Below are 21,739 nucleotides of genomic sequence, written 5' to 3'. Positions count from 1 at the left end.
CCCGTATCCGAGTGCGATTGCTGTGTTTACATACGTCCAAACGAACCAATCTTCGGGGGGGGGAAATGCTCCCGGTTTATTAGTTAACAGCCAGTAATCCAACGGTGTTGATAGAGATTGTGATGCAAATCATTTTAGCACCAGCGCTGCAAGATTAGGGGCAATCACTGCCAGTACTGCTTGCATCATATTCAGTTTTAATCTGAATTAGGGATGTTAATTTCAGTTTATTTTGCTTTCAATTGACCGACAGCCATTAACCAGTAACTAACTGGTTAATTTTTAAGAAAAATTGTGATATAGCTTTCACTTGTGAGAGCTGTCCAGCAGTCGGTGGTCAGAGCCAGCTTGTCTGCCCTGGTTAGCTTGACTTTTAGCTCATCCTTCTTCACCTCAAATTGTTTTCAATGCGTTTAGTCACAATAGCTATCAAAGGCATAACGTACTCAGGTTTGAGGTACTGAACTAGCTCTTTCAGTCTCTTGCCCTCTACCACACTGAGTGACAGCATATCGGTCTCTATCATTTGGCACACCAACTGGGTAACGGCCTGATAACAATGTGACACCTACGTTGTTATTACAGATTGACTGTAGCGTTAGCATGATAGGCTAACAGTCCTTCAGGCGTGTGAGTTTATATCCGCCCCGTGAAGTCTTTCAGAGCACACAAACATCGTGAACACACCTGTCACCTGCCCAGCACGGTGCAGCTACACCTTATTTTTACACAGTCTATGGGCTACGCACAACACGGCACGGCTATGCTAATGATTCTAGCCATGCTAACTAGCTGCAAGTCGCCGTGCAGGCTGGTAAAATGGATCCGTCATGTCTCTTCGTATCTGCAGGTTGGTGCTCCTGTCAGTGTCGGAGACGCTTCTTTCGGTAAATGTGTGTTTTTAAAAGTTATTTCAGGGCTGAGCGGTCAACCACTGAAATCCGTAACCTAAGTTACTGGTCTTGACTACAGACAACATGACCTCATCAACGCTGCCTCAATCTCTACCTCGTTTTTCTCATCAACCACCCCTCCCCTCCCCTCCCCTCCCCTCCCCCCTCCTTACCAGTGTGACAGGCAGCAGGATAGTGAGTAGGGCGATGTGATGCAGCACCAGCAGGAACTCTCTGCGGACGAAGGAGTTTATGGTCCTCAGTGAATGCTGCTTGTACTCCTCGTGCCCTTTGACGCGGAAGCGGTGGTAGTGGCTGAGGTACATGGCGAAGATGTCGTATGTCATGTAGGGCACACCGTACCAGATGACAAAGTAAGTGGCCAGCCAGTGCCTGAAGAGGAAAAGACAAAATACATGTTTATATTTATTTATCTACATCTTTATTAGAGCTGCAACAATCAGTCAATTAATTTTCTGTCAATCAACTAATCGATTAATCTGCAACAATTTTGATGATCATTTATTGGTTCATGTCAATTTTCAAGCAAAACTCCAAACATTTGATGGTTTCAATATCTTGCTTTTCCTTGTCTTAACATTGTAGTAAACAAGACATTTGATAACATCACCTTGAGCTGTAGGAAATCATGGTGGGAATTTTTCAGTTTTCTGATGTTTTATAGACCAAGCAGTTAATCAATTATTGAAAAAAAAAAATGTATATACATATAAAGCCTTGAAAACAGTAACATCAGACTCTCATCAGCCCTTTAGGCTACAGAAATTAACTGTATTTCACTTCTTTTTCTTGTTCTTTACTCTAAATATAAACTTCTCAAATACATCCGTACCTGTTTATAATGTGCATATAATTACACTCCGTCTAAGCAGACCAAATGGGCCATCTCACAGTCATTTATGAGTTTAGGTTAAGGTTTAAGGTTTAAATAATATCATTAACATGTACTTTGCTCCAGTAGGCTATGCAGTTGATGGTGAACTGCATTACCTTTAGTTTCAGTTTGAGTAGACACTCGCCTTCCTTCTCCTTCCCATAAGCATGCAAGGGCTTTAAGGCAGGCGTATGTAAATACAGTATAACAAACAGCTTGGATGGCTGCAGCAGTCTAATGAGCACAGATTATGGTGATGGTTAATTATGTGGACAGAACGGAGTAAAGCTGGAGGGCAGAGCTGAGCTACTGACCTCTGACCTCTGACTGGGTTCTTTAGCTCTTAAGGTCAGTGGATGGAGATTAAGAGCAGAAAGGCACAACAAACAGCTCGGGGTGGAATGAATGCTGCACGACTCAGTGCTGTAGTATACATATAAAAATATCTGTTGTATTAAGGGCAATGGAAAATACAAAATAACTGTTTTTATAAGCATACACAGAGGAAACACTCTTGAAACTTGCTGATAAGGCCTTTCCCATAAAAGTATGTGTATACCAACACACATCCTTACTCAGCCTCTGTGCTGCACCTTACAAATGATCAGAGAGTTGCTTTGGGATACGTTCAAGGTAGTAATGACTGCTGTACAGCTGTGCGTTACTGTATTATATTCTATAGGATACATGATTAGTAATTTTGTTTGACTGTTTTGTGCTATTGAATAGTACATTACTGCATTTATAGCAGTTATAATTATGCACGATTTGTGAGGTTACACTTAAGTGTACATACAAGATAATTACAGTTTACTACAACTTGGGTCCTCTTTTTGTATCTTTGGAAATTGTTTCTGTTGGTTACAATGACACTGTGCTCACCAAAGTCAGAACATAAACTGCTGAGATCTGGGAACATGGCAATGTTACAAATTCAGAGTTAAACAGCAAAAGACAGACAACTGACAAGTTTTAAACAAGTCAACAATTAGTTAGATTTTATAAACCACTTTATTTGGAGGTTTATTTGGACAAATAAATTGGATGGGCTGATATATTGACCAAAATTTACTTTGTGCAGATATATATCGTTATCTGCATGGCCTATACTAGAAGTAACAAGAAACAGTAGTACAGAAATGCAAGACATTATATGCTTGAGGCAGTTTAGAGACAGTGAACAAGCTTACGCAACAAAAAAAGATATTATTGCCTGATATATTGTTGTCAGATATGTTAAACTTTCAAAAACAGGAAGTCTAAAAAAATCTAGTATCACTGGGGCTCTCACTCTCAAAATGTTGGTAACAGTCGCTCAAGAAAACTGTGTATGCAAGTATATGGTGAATAGGTCAAACTTGAACCAGGAAGTCTGTTTGTAAATTGTGAAGTTGTTTAAAACCTGTCTGATCATCTGTCTGTTTGTGTTTCTTGTCCCATCTGACTTCGCTGTAGCAATGTTGCTGTCTGTTAGTCAATGTGGCTGTTCAGTGTGACAACACGAACACCAAAACTATTAATGATTAGCATGAGGAATAATATGCTCCATGCTGACACACTCCACATATTGTAGGCTGTTTCCTCAGTATTGGAGGTTTTTTCACTGCCAAACCTTGTAATAGTTGTTGCAACTGAGGCAATGAAGGCTAAATGAAGTGACAGATTGTGATGGAGTATTAGAGTATTCATGGGCCTGACTGTGGAGCATGTGTCTGCTAAGCTCCAGGCCCTGAGCACGTCACAGGACAGCAGAACTGAGCAGCGTTGTGGAGGAATTAAGCCCTGTGGGTGATGGGGAGGGGCGGTGGAGATTAGCAGCCTGAAACTGGGCCTGCCCAGGTCTGGCCGCTGACTCAGTAGGATTAATAGGCTAGCATTAGCTTAGCGTCACACTTTCATAAACTGCACAGGGGGGCTAACGCCAATGCTAATGCTAACTTGCTGCCAGGTGGCTGATCTGGAGGCAGGACTTAAATGAAAACGGTTGAATAACAGTCAGACTGTGCTGGAAAATAATGTGAAGGAAAATGTGTTTTGTTGAAATAAAGGAAAAGTTAACTTTTTTATTACTCTGACCTTATTAAAAATGAGCACTGAGGAACCCGTACCCCTTCTCAATGGACACCTACCCACTGTCATGGGGTGAAACATATAATATCTCTTTCACAAAAAGCATTGCAGTCATTATTGTAGACCTTCAAACTTGCTAGCATTTCCTTCTACAGATTACTTTCAAGCTAAAATAAACTAGCAGCACACTTTCTAGTGCAGATATGGCAGGGTGGTACAATAGTTTTTTCTTCATGGATATTTAGGGCAGCCTAAACCATGGACCATCCTAATGTATATAGGTGCACAGGTAACGCTTGTTTCCTAACTTGTGCAGCCATTACACTGTAGAGACAAGATGGCTAGAGATACAGTTCAGTTATGTAAGCATATGTGTGCATGTTTGTGCATCTATTTTCTTTTTATTTTTTTCTTGAATCACACCAAAAAGTGAAGTATACAGTAAAAAAATCAATCAAGTGTAAGTGGGAAAGAACATATGAATAAAAGAAGTCAGCTGAGTCTTAAAAAAAAAGCACAATGCTAACATTGTGTTCAGGCGTACAGATACAAAGAGGCAGGCAATGTCTTTGCTTGCAGGCATGTTAGCACTGAGCATGTAATTTACATGAGTCATTGACCATGCCAATGAAGCTTTCTTCAATTCTCTTTCAAGTACTTTCATGTAGTTGAGTGGAGGAGAAAACAACTATAATTTTCTGTTTATTTGAAGGAATCAATATGAATGTCACTCGGTTTTTACCAGGCTGTTGGTCCCGTGCTCTAGAGGACATCTGCATAAACTCAGACCTTTCTCATCTTTATCATAAATAGCATTCTGTTGCTTCTCCATTGTTGGAGTGCGTATGTCAAAATATGGAGTCTTACAGATCTTACCCAGCCTTCTGACTTGGTCCTGAGGGTGTGGGTGAAGCTAAGAAAGTGTAATACTTGAGATGGAAATCTAAAACATGTGAGGGGATTCAGAGAAGAATACGTTATCAGCAGTTTGGGGATTGATGACATGAATTCTAACCTGTCATTAATAACGTTGCCCCGGCACGATGACACGACGATGACTCCTGCCGTGGTCGCCATGACAGCATGGATGGAGGACACCAGCCTGAGAAAAAGAAAGACACATAGAAAGATTGAGACATTCATGAATATTCAATCAACACACTCCACATCTACAGTATCTAATACAAAATCAGGGCATTAATGTTGTATGTTTTTAGCCATGCTAGCCATGGCAGGGTCAGTCTGTTGGTCCACTTCTTTGGTCCAGACTGAAATATCTTAACAACTATTGGATGGCTTCGTGTGAAATTTTGTAAAGACAACCATGGTTCCCAGAGGAAGAATCCTAGTGACTTTGGTGATCCCCTGACCTTTCCCTGTAGTGCCACTATGAGGTTGACATTTATGGTTTTGAGTGAAACGTCTCAACAACTTTTAGATGAATTTCCAGAAAATTTGGTGCACATGTGCATGGTCCCCAGTGGACCAACTGCATTTTGATCTCCTGACTTTTGATCTAGTACCATTGTTAGGTCAGTATTTAAATTTTATTGACTAGATGCCTGCAAAAATAATGAAATTCCCATCAGGCTCAGCTGTACTGTGTTTAGTGCTAATTAGCAAAATGTTATGCTAAACTAAGATGGTGAACACAGTAAACATTATACCTGTTAAACTCAGCATGTTAGCATTTTCATTGTTAGCATGCTGACAATAGCATTTAACTCCAAGCATGGCTTGTTGTGATCAGCATTGGTTTGATTAGGACGTGACTGCAGCGGCCTGCAAGTCTAATTTGTCGTGCCACAGTTTCATAATGAACCAAAAATATTTTTACGCTTCTCATAATAACATAAAAAGATCTGTAATGTTGTGTTTTGCGCTGTTGCTTCAGCAAAGAATCACAGCTTTGTGTCATCCAATCCAAACTGACTCCATCCTCTGTTAGCGGCACAGCGGCCGGCTAAACTGCCTTCACCAGGCTGACTGACAGCAGAAATTTACTGAACCAAAACGGTTTTCATGTTGGCTCAACAGGAAAAATATTAACAGTATTTATTGATTCAATGATTTTATTTCCCCGCCCACTGTAGTGAGTGAGAGGAATCTGCCTGTAGTGAAACAGGCAAGCTCACAGCAAGGGAGCCTTGATTAATCAATGTAGATACAGTTAATAAGTTCAAAACACATATACAGCGGGATATTTGTGTGATTTAAACAGTTGTCTGTGCAGATTCTGCTTCACTAAACGTGACAAAAATAGACATGAAGCGTGAAAAAACATGGGGGGGTCCCCATGAGACGCACGAGTCTCGGATTCAATGCAGATTGATACATTTAATAAAACGGAAGCGTATCTATTCCCTGAGACACGTGAATGACAGATGTCTAAGTGAATTGGCCGTGACTCCCACTCAGTCAAATGTTGGGTATTCATGAATTGACACTCAACTCAACTTCAATTTTTGTTCTATGTCTGATCTCCAGACCACCATATGATAGTGAATCCCCAGTTGATCAAACTTTATTTAGAGTGTCAGTGTTTAAAATTGTATTTGGTGGTGTAGGGTAACTCTGGGATTCTTGGAACGGATAAAATGTACAGAGAAAAAGAGTTGAGCAACATGGACAAACTGATTTATGATATCAAATACATGGAAGATTACCCAGTAAACCTGCCACACTTGTCAAAATCCAAGAAATTATATTTGAATGGTCGACCAATTCATGTGATTGACAACCAAACAAATCTAGGTCAAGTTTAAAAAAAGTGTCCTTTCAGGTGAGCTACTCAGCAGTCAGACCTACAAGTTCCATCATGGGATTAGCAGTGCTTGGCCTCGACTTTCCTCGTCTATAAACAGACCTGTGACATAGGAGAACCTGCTACATCTCTATTTGAAGTGTCACTGTGTGAGGTGGCATAAGACACTACTACATGTATAACATTGCACCTATCTTAAGAGTTAACTCACAAGTCATGAGCTTCCAAGAAATGTTCAGTAGTAATTTGTATATTAAATACTGAATTTTGAGAGTTGAAAACCTTACTGACTGTAGTGTTATGTACAATAGATGTGTTGAAAAAAACATAATGAATGTGCAGTTTGGATAGTGCAGAGATGCAGAGTTTTTTCAGTTGGTTAAACAGAGTTATATTCTTGTCCATTTTAAACAGGACGTTGGATTATATCACCAATTTGTTCAAACTATGAATGACCGCTTTTGCTCAGACAAGCTCTCTCCCTGGCTGTGCTCCAACTTGGCAGCACTGACAGTAAGCTGCTTTGAAATCAGAAAACATGTAATTTATTCCCCTGCACTCACTGCAGCCATAATAGACAGTCACCCCTTTAACACAACACTGTTTTTAGGAATGATTTAAAACCAAATGTTTCAACTTTTCTCAGCACCTTGTGGGTTCTGTGGGACAAAAACAGTTTACCTTGAAAAACTGCATCTCATGCTTGTTCATTACGGATGAGAGGCTTGTGTGAGCTAGAAAGCAAACTAATTTTGAATTCACACATTTTCTGATTTGCAGGCCTTGTTTGGGTAAGGGTGAGGGCTGAGCAAAACTCGGGAGAGACTTAGCAGTCAGACATTTCTCTGTTTTCTGTTTAGGAGCAACTGAGATCGTCACTAAAATGAGAATAGCTGGTCCATCTTAAAAGGTCAGTCCACCTTAAGTGAGCCTGGTCAGGTTCCAATGGGCACCAGGTGTAGCTCATTTATGCTCCACCACAAGAGGCTAACTTCGCTTGCTAACTTCGGGGCTAACCCTTTTCACTTTAATCAGCAAGTGGAAAGCAAGACATGGGAACTTGGCTCAGGTCTTGAGGAGCTGTACCATTTATCAAATGATAAATAGCCTAGACTGTACACACACTTCACTGCTATGTTCACAGCTATACTGCTAACATTACGGCACGGACCAGCCTAATGACAGTAAGTGTTAAACTTTTCACCAGCACTGGGATGAGGTGCCGCTCATAATGGGAATATATGCACTCCGCCTTGCGTAACTGAACGCCTGCCTCTAGCATCCAGGCGACATTATCTGTGAAAATAGCTGCGTTGGGTGCATGTTTACAGGCAGGTGATACACAGATTCTACATGTACAGTGATCACTTCAGTGATTCCCCTATAATAGTACAGACCTGGCAAGTCGCCAGGCCAACGAAAACCCCCGCCAGGCCAAAACATTTTTTTTAAATGCCAAAAATAACGCCAAATATCCATTCATTCGGATATCAATAGCGTTTGGGAGCCTCTGAGCAGCGCTGTTTTGAAACACAAGTCAACGCCTGTGTCGTTGCCTGGGAAACTACAGGTAGGACAGTACCAGCGAGTGAGTGGTTAAGCGAGAGAGCGAGTGTCAGAAAAGTGACGGTGAATGTGAGCAGAGCAGAGGAAGAGGTTAGCAGTAAGGTCTAATTCAGACTAAATCAGGCAGTGTGACGTTCAGCCGCAGGGTCGAGCGGAGGTGCGTGGGGGTGTGGGCGTGTTTATTTGTCCTCTGGAACATAACCTCTACGAGACAATCAGAAAATAACGTTTTATTGATCTGATTCACCCGCATTCTCGCTACCAGCGCTCCCTCTCTTCATTCACTCTCTAGCTCGCTCGCCCACTGCTGCCCTCTCTCTCTCTCTCACTGGCGCCCTCTCTCTCTTTCTCTCTTCTTTTTTAAAATGAGTCGGGAAGCAGGCAGCAAAGCCTAACTTTACTTTTAAAGTTAGTTGTCCTTAGTAAGTTGTCAGTCTGGCAGTAAATATACAGTACAGACTACACTGTGTCAGTTAATAATTGCTGCAGCCCCCCCGCCCCCACCAGGCCAAGCCACTCAACCCAGGGGAAACACTGTACTTTGCTATGTGCTCTTGTCAGGGGTGCACTTCATCAGTTTATCAAACAACCAAAACAGGCAAGCTTTGGTTGTTTGATAAATGAACAACCCTGAATTTTTTTGCTGGGGCTCTCTGTGTTGGCACCCCCGCTGGGTCAACACACTGCCCTCATTCGAATGAATATGAGGGCTGTGTTTTTTCACACAGACCTGATGTCAGTCTGAATGCCACCTTAGCATGTGATGATTATAACGCACCCTGTGATTGGAGCTCACAGCAAATCCACCGGGATCAACTAGGGTATTAAGACATATGAAGCGCTTTTGGACCAAACTGTTCTGGTGACTCCCTGAGAGGAACTACCCCCTTGGGAGCTCCCCCGAGAACTACAAACTCCATGCTTTGTTCTGTTTGCATTCACACTGCCAATAGGAATGCTGAAGTGACATAAACCAGCCAGCAGCTGATATAGCAGCGTCACATCTGCGCAAGATACAACAAAAACAACAAGATGTGTGATCGGAGTTGTGTGTAGTTGGTTTCATGATAATAATGGAGTTGGAAAGGAGACATGCAAATTTAGACTATGTGGTTGTTTTACACAGGTTTTTAAAAATGGCGGTTGCCGGTACTGCACTTTGACCAATCACAGTACACTTTTTCGTCTGGACCAATCACTGTACACTTACATCAGTACCTTACCTGAAGTTGGAGCTAAAAAAAAGTCCCTCAAAATGGCATTGTAAGACCTGTAATTGTTCCCAGTTCCTGCAGTGCAGACACAATAAAAAGGGGGTAGTTCCTCCAACAGCTCTTAGAACTATGAAAAAGTTCCACCGGTCAGAAAGCGCCTATTGACTCTAATCCTAAGATTCTAGCCAATACGAATGGACTCTGCCCAGAACTGAATATCATTCGGATTCAGCTCGACTCAGTTCTCAGTTGGTAGGAACCAAGAGGACCAGTGAATTCCTCCAGGGCAGGCAGGACTTTAAAGACTTTTAGTCCTGATGTAAATAACGACTAGTTTTACAAGGCTAATAAAGACTGTGCTCTTTCTCTTTTTTTAGAGTTATAGTGTGCTGCAAATGGCAAAGATTGAGAAACAAAGAGTGCATTTGTGTGGCTTCCTGCTTGAACCTGCTCTCACCTCACACCAATCTCCATGGGAATGCAGCCATGACACCGGCATCGACAAGGCATCAGCAAGGCAACGACAGCCATGTGACTGGCAACTACTAAACCCCAGGCCAGAGCTGGAAAAGACTAACTGCCCCCCCCCCCCCCCCCCCCCCCCCCCCAGCACACACACACACACACACACACACACACACATTTTACCCCCACGCCTCGCTGCCTTCTAGGACTGTATGGTTGCATACTCTGTCATAAGACCCAGATTTTACACAGCCCATTCATTGTGTGTCCGCCTATAACCCCCTCTCCCTGCTGATGAAAGGTTGAGGTTGACAGGGTGAGGAGCGTGCAGAGAGGAAAAAGGGAAGAATGCCTTGCTGCCTTGTTCGGCAATGTTGTCTTTTCTTTCCTGCTGCGTCAGGCCAGTGAACAACCTCGGCTTCCCTTTCACTACGACCAAGTCTTCCTACCGACTGTTTTGTTATATACGGACCACTTGGTCTTTCATGTTCTGTCACACACACAGTGTCTGACAGTCAGGAGTGGTGTTTTTTTGCTCCTCCAGTAAATGGGCTACGTAATCTGTAGTTCCATTGGCGCAGCAGCAGAGCAAAAGAAAAAGTGACAGCAGAGGCAAAAAAAAAAGCAAACGGAGTAAAGTGCATTTCATGGCAAGTAGGAGCTCTCTTTCTCTGTCTCTCTCTATCACAGTCCTACAATCACACAAATGGATGCAGTTACATCACTATCTACATGGTTCCTTAACCAGTTTGGCAGTAGTAAATAAAGGTGGGTGGTGCAGAAACGACAAATCATTAGACGATCAGCACACAATCAATTCATTGTTTTAGTCATTTATCAAGCAGAAATACCAACTGGCTCCAGATTCTCTGACGTGGCAACTTCTCGATCTTGTTTTATATTAAACTTAGGTGGGTGGTTGGGTGGGTGGATGGATGGACTTTATTGATGTCAAATTGGGAAATTCTTCTGTTACAGCAGCAGGTTATCCAGACATTGCAAGGGACAGTAAATAAAGATGTAAAGATGTGCAAATTTACCATGAGCAAAGTTGTTGAAGGAACAAAACAGTAGAGTTTGGTTGAGACAGAAACTATAAAGCTGAGAGTTCAGTTAGAGTAAGGTGAGATGTTGTAGAGAGTTATTGCTTTGGGCAGGAACGGTTTCCTGTATCGGTCCTTGTGACAGCAAAGTAGTTACAAGCACTTAATGGGTTCTGGACGGATGGTTGGACAAAACAAGCAATTTGAAGATGACACTGTGAGCTCTGAGAAATTATCACAATGTTCTAACATTATATTGATTTTGGATTGGCTTTACTTAAGGATTTTAATATAAGTTGCAGCTCTAAAAGGTGGGTAGACTGAGTAAACACTCTAGTCAGTGATCATCATAAGGCAAACAACAAATAATATCGGGAAAAATTCACTTATTTTAAGTAGGGCTGCAACTAACAATTAGTTTCATTATTGATTAATGTTTAGATTATTTCCTCCATTGTTTGGTCTATAAAATAGTGAAAAATGTCAATCACTGTTTCCCAAAGGCCAAGATGCAACCTGAAATGTTTTGTTTTGTCCGGACTAACAATTCATAACCCAAATATATTCAGTTTATATCATAGAGGACTAAAGAAACCAGAAAATGTTCACATTTAAGAAGCTGGAATCAGAGTGTTTCAGCATTTTTTCTTGAATAACCAAAACAATTAATCGACTAATCGTTGCAGCTCTAATTTTAAGAAAGCCATCTATTCTATATCTATTAAAAGACCATGCCCTCATATGACTTAGAGTACAATAACATAATGTAGTTCAACTGACCTACATTCCCTTTGAATAACTCACTGTAAAAAGTTGAGAGGTGGTCGTCTTTAAGACTTTAGATTGTGGAGGCATTGAGCTTGACACCACCCTATTGTCAGCTGTACCTAATGTTTTTACTACCTTTTGTAGACCCCTTTTATGTACGCAAAATATTTTTACAAATACATCACAATTACCAGTATTTATGGAGTTATAATTAAGACCAAACAGTGAATTTACTCTGTTCATGAATCAACACAGATTTATGTCAGTTGCAAGTTGCTTGGCTGAAAAAGGCAGAAAGCACTCTTAACCAGCAATAAATTGTCACTGTAAGACCAATGCTACTGTTGAATTTAAGGCATGACTATGGCTCTTATGCTAAGAGTGTGCAGAGTGACACTGAGCATTATAATCCCCTGTGAAGTCAAGTGTTGTTCTTTAAAGTAGGCTACGGTTGCACCTGGTAATATATGAGATCCTTTTAGCTGATTTTATATTAAGGAGTCATCACAGCAGGTTTTATCTCTTTATTTTTGCATTTTTATTGCCAAGCTCTGGTTGTTGTGATGTTTCAGCACTGCTATTTACCTCCTAGAGACCGTCTGTCGATCAAGTCATGTGGCCAGTAGTAACATCTGTTTGTCAGTTCAGTCAGGATCGTTATCATTGCTGACACACACTACTCACTTCTCTATTTTCCAAACACACCAGACACTTAAAGGGACGTTCTTCCTGTGTGGGAGATCAAGCTGAAGAAAAACAAAAAAAGGGGCCTCTTCATCATTCTGGGAGACTGGATCACTGGTCTGCATTAGCAAACAGTGTAGCATGCTAACTGCTAGTATGCTAACTCTAGTTACATAATGTGTGTTAGCATCCTGACCTTTAAGGATAAGGTTGGCAATAATCTATATTTTCCCATGAAAAGGCCAAAACCAACAATGCTTTCATACTTCCAGGTTCCTACTTAAGATTAAAATCTTTAAAAATGGCTCACAAATATATAGTTTAATTTTGTATAAAAGGTTAAATAATTTCCTTAAACGGAGGAAGCTGTCTCATGTCTCAACCAAGCAGCAAGCTCTGGGTCTGAAAAGTGAAGCCAATGCAGAAGTGCCTCTCTAATGGCCAGCAGGGGGCGACTTCACTGGCTACATAAACAAGTCTGTGAGAAAATGATGATTGATGTGATTATTTATTTATTTATTACCCCAGTAAACATTTTCCTGATGTGTTTATGGTTTCAATCGCTAGTTTCAAGTCTTCTTCAATACAGCATAATGTTTATTTTGTTTTTGGTAATTATGGTACCATTTAGAGTAAAATAGACGATAAAGCAGAGTATGCTTTAGAGCATTGCTACCTTGTGATTGACATGTCGCTACCATGGCAATAATGTTGGTTATGTATGTTACGTAACATAACCCCAGATTAGAATAGGAGTATAGGCATAGCCGTCGCTATTTTAGTGTGTTTTCAGTTCATGAAAGTTAAGTGTAACATTTGGTTGCTTAAAAAAGTCTTATTCAGCATTTGGTTGTACTAAAAGACCCTCGAAGGAGTCGGCTGCTCAGTTTTTCTGATAAGTACATTTTGTTTTAAGCCTGATTTTCACTAGCCAAAATTAGTATTAGCATTGTCCCAGTTAACCATAGTCTGTAAATGCACCATACTATCCAAGCTAGCAGCCAGCAGCTAGCAGCTAGCGTTAGGGTCACCTCCACCCTATCGTCCAAATATGGTCACTTCTGGCTCCAAAAATCCAAGATGGTGATGGTAAAAATGCCGAATTTGAGGCTTCATAACAGGAGTAAACAAACCAATAGGTGACGTCATGGTGGCTACATCCATTATTTTTTTACAGTCTACAGTCTGAACTGACCTGGAATTAAAGGGAATGACGACATCTCGGAGGTACAGAATGACCAAGTGTTGCATGTATCCTGTTTAATAAGTCATAGATAACACCTATCACTTTACCTAATCATCACTACTGCATAAAGCAAATGGAGATCACCCTCTCTCTCTCTCAGTGGCTCAAATTAAAAAAGGAGGCATCCCACCGACTTTACACAAGCAAACAATCCCTGATTAAATTGTGTCATCAGGCTATGTCAGCTTGGGCTTGCAACTTACATTTTTTGGCAGAAAGCCTGCATTACAAACCGGGGATGTAGAGTTTAAAAGATGTGGGCACTTACCAGAACAAGAGATGCTATGCAGTTACATTATGGGTTTAAAAGCCTTTTCTGCATCCATTTTGACTTTTTTTTTTTTATCTGCCTCTCGCAGGTAACCCTTGTACTGTAATAATTTATGTATGTAAAAGTGCATCATGTTACATACAACTAGAGCTGCACTGATTAGTTGATTAATCAGCTAGTTGCCGATACGGCTGAGCAATAAAATTATCTCAATCCAGGATTGCAATAAAAGTTATATTGATAATGATGATAAACTTCTGACATTCTTTACTCAATATGCATAGATCAGCCTATCACACAGCAGAAATAAACGTGACAACAGCCAGTCAGTCTGCAGTTTTTGGCTTGCACATGAAAGTACACGCCCATTTCCTACTGCAAAGCACTGTTTGAGCCACTAGTAAAGAAAGTGATTGTCCTCTGGAAAAGAGGGAAAAAATGAGTGGAACTGAGGGGCACAAATGCGATATGATGATACTACAGCACGCTCAGATTAGCGTCTATGTTGGAGTCTGTCCCTGGGTAAACAGTGAACCCAGGCCGGCTAAGAGGGACAAACTCTGCCGATGAGTCTATGCTAGTGCTAACATTAGCAGGGCTACAGCTGGAGAGCCCGTCACATCCAAAGTAACCCTAGCCAAAAAAAAAGCTCCTCTAACTCACAGACACTTCTCTCTAGTAGAGATATTCTGTCTGCAACTGCGGAACCATCATCACACATCATAGTTTTAACAAGGCTGCTTTGACTGTGAATTCACAAATCTAACTGCAAAGCTAGGCTAAGCACAAAGCTAAGTAGGCAGAGTAGCAAGGAAAGGCTGGTTACCTGCTAACACTAGTGCTGTTTCATAAAGAAAACTAGCGAATCTAGTGATATGAGAACTAAGCACAGAAAATAACATAGTCAGTAAGATAAATGAAGAGGTTCATATATATATAAATATATACACACATAAAGATGTAGCAAAATGGTTTGCTTTTTACCCAGATTTCTACCTCTAATACTGAGACACGGCCAAAGGAATTTGATATGATAGTAGTCGCTAGTAGTAACCTTCTGGTTTCTTCAAGCTTCAGTCATTACCATTACCAATGAATATCTTTGAGCTGTGGACTATTGTGCACAAACAAGACATCTGAGGACGTCTTCTTGGGCTCAGAGAGTGTTTGACATTCTTCACCATTTTCTGATATTTTATAGGCTAAAAAACTAATTGATTAATAGAGAAAATAATCGACAGATTAAACAATAGTGAAAATAATCGTTAGTTGCAGCCCTACATGCATCAAATCCTTCAAGTTACTGTTAACTTGCATATATTACCTGTTATGCTACATCACATGCGTTTAAGTGTACAATATTTAAATGGTCAAAAGAGTTTTTTTTACAGGGCAGTTGAGGCTAAATGGAGTACACATATATATATATATAAAATTAGGCTTTTGTAAGACTTATTAGATACATGAGATGAGTTGCAAATGGAAATTTGCCCTACACAGGGACTTAAAAGAAATATCATTTTTTCGTGAACATGAAAACTGTGACCTACTGAAACTAGCATGATCCAAGCTTTGGACCTGTGCGGCAGAGTACATACAGTAGATATCATTAGATAGACAGTAGATATCATTAGTAGAAGCGTTATTCAGGAGTAGGGGCTCAGTGTTTTGCAGTGCATAGCTAACTCAGCAGTCAGCCCTGACCAGAGCTCAGAGGAGGATTAGCAAGAGTGACAGCGTACAAATGAGCATTGAACTGAGCTGAGCACATGTGAGCAAGTCACACTGACCCACACCCACACGCTGTATTAAGTATTACTACTGTGCAACTCAACAAACATAATACAAAGTTACAGGAGAAGGCTGCATATGTCATTTTTTATTTTGAGTGTTCACATTATAACATATGGCTTAAGCTCAGGTTTGTTCACCTCCAACAAAAATGTAACTTCCTATTTTTGGCCAGTTGGGAGTCACTCAGTGATGGGCAAAGCAGTTCTTTTTAGTGTACTGAATCATTAGAATCAGTTCATTAAAAAGATCTGTTCAAAAGATTTGTTCACCAAATCATTCACCGAATTGTTCAGTGCTTGACCGGAGCTCCGACTGCGCAGCCCCACTCACCGAACTGAAACACGGCCAAACGTTCAGTTCAGCTCACTAACTAGTGAACTGAGAACGGTTGTTTGTGAAGGATAAGCCAGTGGGCTGAAAATTTAGTTGGACAAAGACACCGTTTGCAAACTGAAAGCTGCTATAACAAAGTCCTACCCTATTATGTTCAATCAGCTGTGTATTTGCTGTCTTGAACACACCCCCATTCCTCCTGCGAACAAATGACTTGAATCACTCAGTGAGTAAGTGTATCCCTGCGAACAAATCACACTCGCTTGCAACTGAACTAAGAAATGAACGGATCGTTTTAGGAAGTGATTCAGTTCAGTTCGTTCACCCAAAAGATCTGTTCTTTTGAACGAATCGTTCATGCACGACACAATAGCAGCGTCCCCTAGTGGATGCAAGGTTTTCCCAGACTTCTTACTGATTGTGAACCACCATCAAAACATGCATGTTAATTAAACTTTTGAATGCACATGGATGAATTATGTCCTCCAAAGACAGATTTCAATCTCTTACACATGCATATTAATTAAAATGCACCTTTTATAGCACGTCTATCAAGGCTCAGTGTGAACTTAAGTCTTTGGCATTTTTAGCCTTTTATGTTGTCACTAACGTTAAAGCTTTTCTTCATCCCTACAAGGACACATAGTGTAGCTATGATAGTTGCAAATCATCCTTGAGAGAGGAGCTTTTTGTACCCATTTTGCGCAAAAAACAATAGTTATAAATTAAAAATGTACAGAAAAATTTAAAAAAAATTAAAGCGATACAGTAGTAATTACAGAACATATTTATACCGTTAATCCCATGCGAATAATGATCAGTATAATCAATTAAAAATAAAACAACAACGCCTTAACATGCTAACTTAAAGGAACGCGCTGCCAGTGTTACTAGCTAACTTACACAGCATTAGATAAGCTAAAATGCTACACCTGAGCTCAGCATTAGATGTTATTTTGAGAGTTTACGTTGTATAATCTGATGATTTTACCTCTCGCTGACCAGCACCACGTCGGCATCGCTCCAGTGTTTGAACACACACGGCAGGAATCTCCTGAAGGCGAAGAACAGACCGGGGAAAACTACGGCGCCACAAGCTAAAACTTGCAACATCCTGCTGTTATTTTCCTCTAAACCTGCCTGGAGATCTGGCTCTCTCCCCTCCGCGAGCTTCACCCGTTTACACGCGGCGGTGAGGCATTTTTCATGCGGCCGGGGATCGGTGTTTTTCACCGGGAACACTCCACCATCCACACACACATACACACATACACACTCTCTCTCTCTCTCTCTCTCTCTCTCTCTCTCTCTCTCTCTCTCTCTCTCTCTCTCTCTCTGTATCTCTCTCTCTCTCTTTCTCTCTCTCTCCCCCTGCTGAGGCTCAGCAGCAGCACCACTGTCGAGCTACAGGCAAAGAAAACACACCGGACTTCCTGTGCAGACTGTTAACATAAAAGATCTGGTAGAATTTAGGATTGCACGAATAATGTATAAAGCAAGAGACTATTTACTTCCGGGTAACATACAAAACATGGTCTTAAACAGAGGGGGGAGTTATAATTTAAGAGGAATGATTAATAATAAAAAAAACAACATAGTGTTCCTACCACTCTGATGAGTTTGTGTATTTCAGTTTGGTCCAAGCAAAGACCAAACATGAATCAATTCAAGAGGATGTACAAAAAAAAAAAATCATTTTAAAGAGGTATAGTAATGAGGAATGGTTGGTAGGATGAACGTTGAGGTAACTGTCTAAGTTATATCTGATTGACACTGGGTGGAAGAAGTATTCAGATCTTTTACTTGAGTAAAAGTACCAATACAACAATGTAAAAGTCCTGCATGAAAAATCCTACTTAAGCAAACGTACATAAGTATTATGAGCTTGATGTAGTTAAAGTATTGCAGTAAAAGTAGTGGTTTGGTCCCTCTGACTGATATATTATTATATATGACATCATTAGATTATTAATAGTGAAGCATCAGTGTTAGAGCAGCATGTTACTGTTGTAGCTGCTGGAGGTGGAGCTAGTTTACACTACTTTATATACAGTTAGCTAGTTTAGTCCAGTGGTTCCCAACCTAGGGGTCGGGCCCCTCCAAAGGGTCAGCAGATAAATCTGAGGGGTCGTGAGATAATGGGAGAGGAAAGAAGAAAAAACAAACTTCTGATACACAAAACTGTTTTCAGTTTTTGGACTTTTTCTTTTGATTTTTGCTGAAATATTGAATCATTTGAACATTTATTGAAATGAAAGCACATGAGAAGTTTAGAGAGAAAAATCACTATTTGGTGGAGCTGTTAACAACTCATAGACATGTGAAATGTGACCCCGACTACACACTGCTTTTTGTAAGACGTCAAAAGCCAAAAAGGTTGGAAACCACTGGTTTCATCTTTAACAATGTGTTGTATTTTAAAAGCTTGTTATATTATCCATTGTGTCAAATCTTCATCTGAAAAGTAACTAAAGCTGTCAAATAAATATAGTGGAGTAGAAGTATAAAGTAGCATCAAATGAAAGTACTCAAGTAAAGTACAAGTACCTCAAAATTGTACTTAAGTACAGTACTTGAGTAAATGTACTTAATTACTTTCCACTACTGCTTGGGTGGATATTGGGGTTGTATATAATAGCATTGGGGTAGTTGGTTGTGAGTTGGTTGATAAATACTGAGTTAACTGTTTGAGTCATGAAGAAGGGGTAGGACCATACAAGTGTATAATTCTTCCTACTCCTTTTCGGACATGTAATATTTATTTATGTTGTTTATTAATGTTTATGAGAATTAGTTTATTCAAATCTTTCGGTATATGTTTACTGCTCATTTTATTTGTTATTTGTGTTTTGTTTTTTACTTGTTACATGTTGTTACATGTTCAAAACAAACACACAAATAGCAAATAAATAATTACAAAAGTCTTGACCCGCGCCGGAATTACCTTGTTGTCCTTACTGTGAGAGGGTTCACATGACCCTAGCACACCACAGGGGAAAAAAAAAAGTAAGTGGCTATTGGTACGGATTCCTCCATAGTAATAGTCTGTTTATTGTTGGTACAGAATTATTACACATGTACATTGGTATTGATTGTGCAAGACCATGTGATCATGTGGTTTGGGTTAAAATGGTTCAGTTAGGACACAAAAACCACTTGGTTAGGGTTAGGGAAAGATCATGGTTTGTGTTAAAACAGTAAAATGTGGTAAAAAATATCCCGTTTAACGGCACTAAAATGCTTGACGCGACAGTAAAATATGTCCAGTTGGTGGTCTACAAGAGGTTTGGCGATAAATTCTGGAAACCCATTACTTACTAATAGAACAAACCCAACCCAATCCCATTCCATGTCAGTGGTTGGTAAATTATTGCACTGGATCCATAACCGGCCGGTGCCCAAAAAAAAAAAAAAAAAATTACATCCATGGAAAAAAACCCCATTTGTTTCAGCAGTAGAATAATACTTTACATTTCCACTTTTATTTCTTTTATTTGATTAAGTTTAGTTGATTAAGTTTATTTGATTAACTCAGCCAACTTACATTTGTAGGGTAAAGTCCCTGCATGTTTTGAAGGCAGACAAGCAGCACAAGCCTCAAACAACCTCTTCAACCCCCCAGGAATACTGGCCAACAATATATCAGTGAGAGTCCCAAACTCCTCACTGACCAGACCATCTAAACAACATCCTGCAAACGGAAAGTATCAGGTAAGGAATCCCCCATCTCCTGCATGGTCACTAAACCAGACCACTGACCCAAACCACCTTTTGACAAAGACGAATTCACACCCCACTGTGAATTGATAGTACCACTTGGATAAATGACTCCCACCACTGGCTATTATAACTCACCTCTAAGAACCAGTCACACACAGAGACGAGCTGGCACCAACTTTAATCCCACTGTGAACTGATATTCAGAACTTGAATAACGACCCAAGAACTGATCACTGGGCCAACCAGCATAAGAGCACCAGACAGCTTGCAAGTCATCACCACCAACAAGGAGAACTTGCCGCACAACGTCATGCTCCAATGACATACACACACTTACAGACATTTACCAGAACAATCAAATAATGTGCTGTTATGTGCTTTAGTCAGACTTTTATTCCACTGCCCTCAAGCCAAGAAATGTACCACTAACATAATTTCATCATCTTTGATAACACTAAAATCTTGTTTAGTACCATTCTGCTTGTTTCACTCTCAGAACGCTAAAGCTACTATCAAAAATGCAAAATTAGGAATCGTGCAACTGTTAAATGTAAATACTTTGATTAAAAGAATAAGTCAATTCAGGAATTGTACCCGCCTGTCCATGGGCAGGAAGGGACTGTCTCTGCTCCCCCAGAACTCTGCAGCCCCTGGAATTGGCCAGGATGCACCTTCTGGGCGGGTAGACTGAAACTTTAAAACGGTCTCTTATCTGAGACTCCAGGCAGGCGGTTTTTTCTTGCTGGTTTCTTCTTGCTTTTGTCTTTATCTTCTTGCTCTCTGCCATGCCAGTGGAAAGCTTGCATTTTGCTTGTCAGAAGATTTGATACCTTAGAATGAGTCCTTTATATCTACATAGGGAGCGGGGTCCTCTTCCACGGAGCCCGCCATGTTTCTACAATAGCCCAGAAAAGACAAACCAAACTCTGGCTCTAGAGAGGGCCTTTCGCGTATTTCACAAGTTTTGCGGTCATAATAGGTTCTCCTACATGCTTGGAAGGGGAGGGTGAAGGGAGCGGTCGGTTCGGTTGGTTGTAATCTGCAACCACACCACTAAATCCTACACACTGGTCCTTTAAATTGTTGTTCTACACTTAATAGAAAAAGAGACAACTCCCTACCATAGAAAACAAAAACACAAAACCCTTCAAAATACATTTGAAATATGAATTTAACTATGCTGCCATATTTTGAAGGGTTCTGTCTGTTTTGTATTCTATGGTAGGGAGTTGTCTCTCTATAACAATAGTTATATCTTGGTATTAACAATTTAAGCTTTGTGTTGATGTAACCCAGCTGCAATTTTAGTCAGTTTGTGTGATTATATTGTCACTTCCATCCATCACGACAGTACAACTTTACGACCGCCTAGCAGGAAAAGTGGGCTCAGATGGTTGTAACGTTAGCTGTGGCTGTTAGCCTTTGAGAGCCGGTTACTCAGTCCCTGCACTCACTAGCCTCTATTTTTTTGTTAGGTGAGCATTCATATTTAAGATGTGTGACATTGTCTCTCTTATGGTAACATGTTGCCTTCCTTATGGTGAAGTTTTAGCAACCAAATTAATGTTTATTAGCATCAAGGTCATAACTTTGGCTTGAACATGGGGGGGGGGGGGGGGGGGGGGTCCAGGGACATGCCCCCCCAGGAGATTTTTTCGCAAATAGGCTGTTAAATGGTTGTTTCACATTCATTATAAGGGGAAGAGACATACCAAAACAACATGCTCTACAAATACCAACCAGTGCAGTTGAATAGCATAAAATAATTCACTTTATATAAAAGACCTCATTACCTGCTCACCTGTGCCTCCTTTCCCTCTCTGGTCACCTTGCCTACTGCTACATTCACCCTCTTGGATCTGATATACATATATAAAAAAAGACACACCTTTGAAATAATCACTAGTGAATATCAGTCATAAATAAATAAATAAATAACATATTTAAGTTACTTTCTTGACTTTTTGGATCTGTGTATTCATAATTATGTCCTTGCCAGAGCATTTATGTTCT

The 21,739-nt window shown here is 40.4% G+C and overlaps 1 protein-coding gene across 7 annotated transcripts in view; it reads right to left on the bottom strand.

Moving 5' to 3' along the window:
* Positions 1–21,739, bottom strand: part of tlcd3a (TLC domain containing 3A) — a 40,551-nt gene that overhangs the window by 18,177 nt on the left and 635 nt on the right. For 5 of the 7 annotated variants that reach the window (XR_010931198.1, XM_067608768.1, XM_067608771.1 and 2 more), the window contains 3 exons: positions 21,520–21,585; positions 4,874–4,960; positions 1,067–1,286 (listed from right to left, as the gene is read on the bottom strand). Coding sequence is in view for 6 of the 7 variants with exons in the window: in XM_067608768.1 (XP_067464869.1) it covers positions 1,067–1,286; positions 4,874–4,960; positions 21,520–21,585 (373 nt within the window). In the remaining variant the exon portion in view is untranslated. Of the gene's footprint in view, positions 1–1,066; positions 1,287–4,873; positions 4,961–16,997; positions 17,434–21,519; positions 21,586–21,739 lie in introns of those variants that run through there. The other 2 variants (XM_067608773.1, XM_067608770.1) reach the window with 2 other exon arrangements.

Source organism: Thunnus thynnus, chromosome 13, assembly GCF_963924715.1.
Source record: "Thunnus thynnus chromosome 13, fThuThy2.1, whole genome shotgun sequence".
Classification (NCBI taxonomy): domain Eukaryota; kingdom Metazoa; phylum Chordata; class Actinopteri; order Scombriformes; family Scombridae; genus Thunnus; species Thunnus thynnus.
This window is presented reverse-complemented; position numbering and strand designations above follow the sequence as displayed.